This window comes from Pararge aegeria, chromosome 1 (assembly GCF_905163445.1).
Source record: "Pararge aegeria chromosome 1, ilParAegt1.1, whole genome shotgun sequence".
Lineage (NCBI taxonomy): Eukaryota > Metazoa > Arthropoda > Insecta > Lepidoptera > Nymphalidae > Pararge > Pararge aegeria.
Window position 1 is genome coordinate 2906106 of NC_053180.1, and position 7590 is coordinate 2913695.

Genomic DNA, 7590 nt, shown 5'->3' on the forward strand with positions numbered 1-7590 from the left:
TTAAATTAATTGTTTTTTCCACTTTCTTTTTAAATTTTGTTATATTTTTGTGTACATGATTTTTTTTTTTGGATAGTTATAATGATTGACTGACCAAGCAGATGGCACACCTGATGGTAACTGGAAAACCATCGTCTATAAACAGAACACGTTGCAGAACACGTCCTGCCCCCCTGTATCCATCAAGCTGAGGCGTAGGTGATAAGGCTCATGTGCCAGTAATTAAAACGACGCCCTTCTGACATTGCAACAATGCTGCTTAGCGACAGAAATAAACTTGGTGGTAGTTCTGACGAGCTCTGGCTCAAAAAGCTCTAATAGTTATAATTGAACAGCTAATTGGCGCAGTGGGCAGCGACCCTGATTTCTGAATCATGGCTCCCACAACTGCAAAATGTTTGTGGGCTGTAAATAAATATTTATCATTATCTGGGTGAAATGAAATGAAATGAAATTAAATTAAATTTTATTCTCTGAATATTAGCTTACTATAATCTTCTTATTATTATAATATAACATTCCTCCACATTCTACTCGTATTAAGCATGCGAAATGTAAAGTGCACAACAAGAAAAATCATTACACATGTCTGCATAATCTTGTTGAGCAAGCATTGTAAAGTAATTTATTAAATTATACAGGTAATATAAATGTTATAATAGTAATGTCAAAATAATATCATTTTTAATTCGAAGTCAGATACTCGGATATTGTATAGAAACATTTTGTACACAGCCAATGCGCCAGATTTTTCTTTTAAAAACGCGTAGGTTGAATTTTTAGACCTGCATCTAATTTATTGTATATTTTAACGCACATAACAAAGGGGGAATTTTATTCCTCGTTTTAAAATGGCTTATGTTCGAGAAAGTTTTAAAATACTCCAGGTGGCGATGAACAAAGACTGATATTTCGTAGATATACAGAAAAGGCAGAGTAAGGAGATTGTGTTTTTGAAATATTGGTCTACAGGAATCCGTTGGGTCTATAAGAAATATGCTTCTAATACACTTTTTTCGTGTCACAAACAATTTGTTTATATGCACTGAGTTCCCCTATATAACAATACCGTAGCGCAGGACAGACATGACATAACCGTGATAAGCCACAAGTGCTGCATAAAGCGATACTGTCCGCCTAAGACAACGCAAGGTGTTTATTTGTATATTGTAAGTATTTATGTGTATTATTTATCAAAATATTCATCAGATATCGTAGTAGTTGGGGCTAGATGGGTGTATGGTCGTAGTATATTAAAATAAAAAATCTTTTTCAGATCCTGCTCTCAATCAAAGCGGACAATGTCAGCGTGATAGGATACGGAGCTTGGTCTCTCATCGACAACTTCGAATGGTTGGGAGGATACGGGTAAGTCAATTTTACTAATCACCATTATTTAAATTCGTTGGAGGAAGAGAATTGGAGCATAACCCACCACGCTTTCCCAATCCTAGCTATTATACTTGCCGTAAACACTCTTTATTAGTTTCGTCTCCAAGGTTTAGCTGGGCAGACGTAACAAAGGCTTTATTGATTCATTTAAATCCTCCGGAAACGTTTTCCTGGAGCTGTTCCAGGATAAAAAGTATTAAAAGGGTTTTTTTTTATTTCACTATAAAAAAATATATAAATAGTTGTCGTTTGCAGCGACCCTGCTTTCTGAGTCCAAGGCCGTGGGTTCGATTCCCACAACTGGAAAATGTTTGTGTGATGAGAATGAATGTTTTTCAGTGTCTGCGTGTTTATATGTTTCTTCGAAGTATTTATGTATATTATTCGTAAAAATATTCATCAGTAATCTTAGTACCCATAACACAAGCTACGCTTACTTTGGGGCTAGATGGCGATGTGTGCGTTGTCGTAATATATTCATAATATATTTCTTTTATATTTATTATTATTTATAATCCAAAACATTCTAAGTATTTACTTGCGACAACCCTATTGAAGATAAAATACCGACACGCGCATAGGTACCTACGCTACGCGACGCGTACCTAATACTCACTGTTGTGATGGCTGTGAGGGTTGTATCTGATTTCTTTAAGTAAAAACTATACTAGTATTGACACGAAAACTATAAGGGGTTCGTTTCAGAGATATGTCTCAGAGACAGTACATAATGAACCTCTAAAGCCTGCGAAGTATTATTTCGGTTTTCATTCACGCGTTGTATAATCTGAATCTCGGAAACAGATAGAGCACAAGCTGCTGTCAAGAGTCGATACTCACTAAAAAAAAATCCTTGTCCACATTCTTTGTTTACTCACAAATTTTTGTAGACTAAATAATAATATTTTATATTTATCGTAATCATTATCAACTCATTACGAACCCACTACGGCAAGCGTAATCTTTCGATATGAGAAGGGTTTAGGCCGTAGTCCACCACGCTGGCCAAGGACGGATATGTACACTTAACACGCCTTTGAGAACTTTAAGTTAAACTCTTAGGCATGAAGGTTTCCTCAGAATGTTTTTCTTTCACCGTTAAGCAAGTGATATTTTAATTGCCTAAATTAAAAACTCACATAACTTCGATAAGTTTGAGGTGTGTGTTGGAATCGAATTGGGCCCTTCGATTGAATACGATGCTTTAACCATTTCCTACACTAAATAATAGAATTAAATACGTCAATCCATTTTATTTTCAGGACTAAATTCGGTCTATACGAAGTAGATTTTGAGCATCCTAATCGGACCAGAACTGCACGCGCTTCCGCGTATTACTACAGTTGTATCATCGAAAAGCGATCTCTGGACGTCCCGGATTCCTGCTTCAAGAAGAACTACCCCGTTCATAATATCAGAACAAGGGAAACGGAACCAAAAAAATGTCCAAACAGTGGCTATGTTTTAACAAACAGTGGACACTGTTTAAATATTTTCCCCTTAGCATTAAGTTTTATATTAAGCAAACTATAGAAAACTTCTATAAATGACGTCAAGAAGTCTCCCACCATGGCCACAAATATTGAGGCTCGTGCTAACGGGCCTTTTTGATACGTAACGTACTAGTTCAACTGTATTTTGCTATCAAACCCCAGCGTATAGCGTCCATAAAATCTGGAGGTCAGTCCGAGTTGTTCCATGTAGCGGTCTACACATTACCGATCTAGATGGCGCCACAAAAATCCTGTATTACGCTAGCGAAGTGTTCACAAACATTGACTACAACTTCCAAAAATGAATGTTCGTCGTTATGGCGAGCTTTCGCGCCGAAAATCGAAATGAATGTTCCTGTTCCTTTGGGAGAGGGAATGAAAGTGTTTGACGATTTAACACCATAACTCTGACAAATTATAACCGATTTAAATAATTATTTTTGTACTATAGAGGTTATATTATGTGTTTAATTTTGCCCAAACTTTATGTAGATCTGATGAATGTGGTTGGAGATAGAGGACAGAACTCCTCTGCGGACAGCAGTAAAACCCCTAATTGGCTTAGCGATACTGAATACTTAATTTTTTTTTAGAACTACAACTAAATTGAATGCCACATGAAAAAACAAAATAAAACGCAGACGCAGTCGCGGGCAACAGCTAGTTTAAAAAAAGTTTGGGCGCAGCCATTTTTTTAAATTAAATAATTTTATGAACTGATGATTCAAGACATCGTATAGTAGGGAAACCGATTTTATTGGGAATGCTCAAAATCAAAAAAGTCATTGACGGAATACTTTTATTCCGTATGACAGTATTACAATATGCAGCTTTTTAATGTGCGATCGTCGTTCGCACATTAAAAAGCTGCATATTGTAATGCTTTCTGCTTTATTGTGATGACAGCTGGTTGGCACAGAAGGCAGCGATATGTCTGAGTCCTTGGGTTCGATTCCCACACTTGGAAAATGTGTGTGTGACGGTGACTCAAAGTATATCTGCATGTGTGTATTAAAATTATTAATTTGTATTACATTCATAAAAATATTCATCGGTGATCTTAGTAAATGTAACGCAAGCTACGCTTACTTTGGGACTAGATGGCGATGTGTGTATTGTTGTAGTATATTTATTTATTAATTAAATAATTTATTAATTATTTTTGTAGAAGACAGCTTCTTGGCGTTATTAATATAAGTAGGTATAATACCTAGTAAGGATTAAGATGTTAATAATTTATTTATTGTGAACAAACGTATGTGAGACTTTATATTCTAGAGTAGGTTTAAATTATATAGGTACATAGAATTGAAATACTCTTATAACTATTAGATATAGCATAGACCTAATAAATAAGTATCCAGAGTAAAATCTATTTTTATTATTTTTAGCCTGGTATTTCCAATTGTTTTAGAAAGCTTTCCTTGACTTTAATCTCACCATTTCCAACTATATTTTTATACATTAGTCACAATACCTATCGTATTATAATAATTTTAAACTAAAAACTTGCTTTAAATTGTCAACTTTTTGGTATAGATGTCAACGGAGTTTTCGAGTTTTGCGGAAGTAACATTTGGAAGCAATTTATTTATACATATAATATTTTTTTCATAGTCACACGTCCTACTCATGGGCATAGACTTCCTCTCTCATATTCACATTGGTGAAAGAATGTTTTAAAACATAGACCCACCAAGCCTCACGAATGCGGGTCGGCGAGCAGTAACGATTATTATCACATAGTACTCATAATACCCGCGACCGATGAATTAACTTTAAATTCAAATTCAAATTCAAAATTCATTTATTTCAAGTAGGCCTAATATAAGCACTTTTGAAACGTCAAGTCTGTTTGTAGTGATTCTACCACCGGTTCGGAAGGCAGATTCTACCGAGAAGAAGCCGGCAAGAAACTCAGCAGTTGCTCTTTTCCAACATCAACAATTTACATTTTGCATTTTAACATTCATTTTTCTATCTTGTGAGAGCTGAAAGCGGAGCCGGATGCTTCCAAGCAACCTTGTCATTAAAAAAATCATCAATTGTATAGTAACCTCGCGTAAAGTGTTTTAACAAATTCTTTAAACTTGTGCATTGGCAGGTCCAAAATCACCTTAGGAATCATATTATAAAAGCGTATACTCAATCCCACAAATGATCCCTGTACCTTACGTGCTCTAAAAGGCACGGAGGTGTACAACACCAGTTTGCTAACTCTGGGGGTTAGCTGGTGAGATTTCTTAATTGATCAAACCCGGTAATCAGAAAAACGAAGTGTTTCCAAGTTGAATATGTTAATCTTATAGACCCTATATTACGTAGATTCAATTAAATCATTAGTCAATGTCTTTTCGAAAAATTAGAGGCTCCAAGTTTTTTTCTTCGCGGTTATCATTTTAATTATCGCAGGGTTCATAAAAAAAAACACTTATCTTGTAGATTAATGTATGTTTTGGCTTTTAATTACTGCATTAGTAGCAACAAAAAGTTGTTTCATTTAGCATTATTTTGATTATGGTTCATTCAATATACTTTTTGAAGTTATACTTCTTTAGCGGCGTTAGGAAAAAATCATGGGAGTGAAATTATACGATGTAACGAAATGCGCGCGCGCACATGGTTACAGGATTATAACAGGATGAAGGTAGTTGCGAAAAGGGGGAGTACATCGTACGCCAGCTCACTTTTTACGATGCTCGCGCACACCATCACAAAACGCGACACCCTGAAGTTAGCTATAGTCCACATCTTAGTTTTTAAAAATAAGTTTTGACAGTCTACTCTTTCAACTGTCAAAGTCAGTCATTCCGGTGATTTGATTGATTGCAATGTACAACAATGTCAAATTTTAATGTTCAGTGAAACTTGGTGGTCTAATAATGAGATAACTAGATAATGCGCTATAATAAAACTGTATTAAATACCTTTTTTCTATTGTTAGTGTCGTTTTTTCTACAAGCGTAGAATAAGGCGTAAGATATTTTTTTTTGTTTTTTCTAACGCGTCTACACACGCTTTTTTTTTTAAATGCCACTACATGTAAGCCCTATACTGCAAACTCGCCGTGGTAAGTGATTATGCAGTCTAAGTTAACGCGGCCTGATGTGCTGAAGGTGTGCAGTTATATGAAGCCTATCCTAATCGGTTTCTATGCAGAATTTACCGGAAAGCTCAATCACTTGACAGTACGTCTTTGTCGATAAAGTGGTAGCTAGCCACGGCCGAAACCTCCCACCGTATCAGACAAGAAAGTCGAAAATGATAATTGCTACACTAATTTATTGCGCGCTCAACACACACACACACACACACACATTCGTTTTATTATCATTAGCATCATGACAACCAATGGGCGTCCACTGCTGGATATAGGTTTTTTGTAGGGAGCTCCAAATACCACGGTCTTGTGCCGCTTGGGTTGGCGCACCTGTCCACCTCTTGGGGGGTCTACCTACGCTGCTTTACCGGTCCAACTTCGATCGTGCGCAGTATGTTTTCAGGTAAAGTCATCGGGTTTGGCAGCGGAATTTATAAATCTCGTCTCCTATATATTGAAGAAATGTGCTATTCATCATCATCATTTCAACCCATTTACCGGCCCACTACAGGGCACGGGTCCTCCCGCTGTCCTCCCAGAAGGGGTTAAGACCGCAGTCACACACCGATGCGCGCGCACTCCGTCACAAAAACCGACACCCGAAGTTAACTTTAAGGTCAGACAGTGTACACTTTCAATTGTCGAAATCTGCGCGCTCATTCCGATGATTTCATTTATTGTACAAGAATCTCACATTTGAATGTTGAATGAAACTTGGTGGTCCGATGATGAGCTTATAAGTATTCCAAATTTAATTCAGTTTATTATGTCCATTTCTTTACTTATGTAGAAAAAATATTGTGATATTTATATAAACTTTACTTAACTAGATAATGGGTTATGGGTTATAATAAAACTTTCAATGTATTAAATACCATTTTTCTATTATTAGTGTCGTCTTTTCTATAAACGCAGAATAAGGTGAAAGATAAAAATTGTTACGCCAAAGAAGTATAACTTCTAGCGCGCGTACATAAGTACACACAAAACGGTTCATGACATAACATAAAGATAAGAACAACAACCATTAAAATAACGAGCAACTCTCCACCACATGCGTGTATAAATTCAGCCAATAGACGTGACGGACTTGCGTTCTAGGATACTTTAAAAAAAAAACAAGTTACATAAGGTATATAAAATAATGAAGTGTAAGATAATACAGTGCCAAGTTTTATTATGAAAAATTATTTTATACATTTGCCAAGCAGAGTGCTACAACTATGCAGAAACCCAATAAAGGAACAGATTTATGATTAAATATGTCAAGATTGCAGGAGGAAACGAACTCGTTATAAAGGCGGCACAGGCAGGAGATAAAAATTATATACCCGATTGTATCCCCTGACAGGGAAATGCAATGCTATGTGCACTTGTAATTGACGTGCGTCCATGTTTTTGTGTGTGTGCTTTATTTAAAAAACGCGTAAACTGCATGTTGTTAGTGCTCTTGATAAATAAATAAAAACACGTTGACTAAAAGTTGTACTGGTTTCGGGAATTCTGCTACTATATTTGCCGTTGGGAATATTATGCAGAACTCTCAGGCATGCAGGTTTTCTCACGTTGTTTTCCTTCAGAGTTGAAGCAAGTGTTATTTTAATT

The 7590-nt window shown here is 36.1% G+C and overlaps 1 protein-coding gene across 1 annotated transcript in view; it reads left to right on the plus strand.

Annotated features, from left to right (window-relative positions):
- Positions 1–2925, plus strand: part of LOC120626255 (lactase-phlorizin hydrolase-like) — a 37322-nt gene extending 34397 nt beyond the window's left edge. The window contains exons 21-22 of the mRNA XM_039893723.1: positions 1277–1368; positions 2655–2925. Of these exons, the coding sequence (XP_039749657.1) occupies positions 1277–1368; positions 2655–2925 (363 nt within the window). The remainder of the gene's footprint in view (positions 1–1276; positions 1369–2654) is intronic.
- The last annotated feature ends 4665 nt before the right edge of the window (positions 2926–7590 follow it).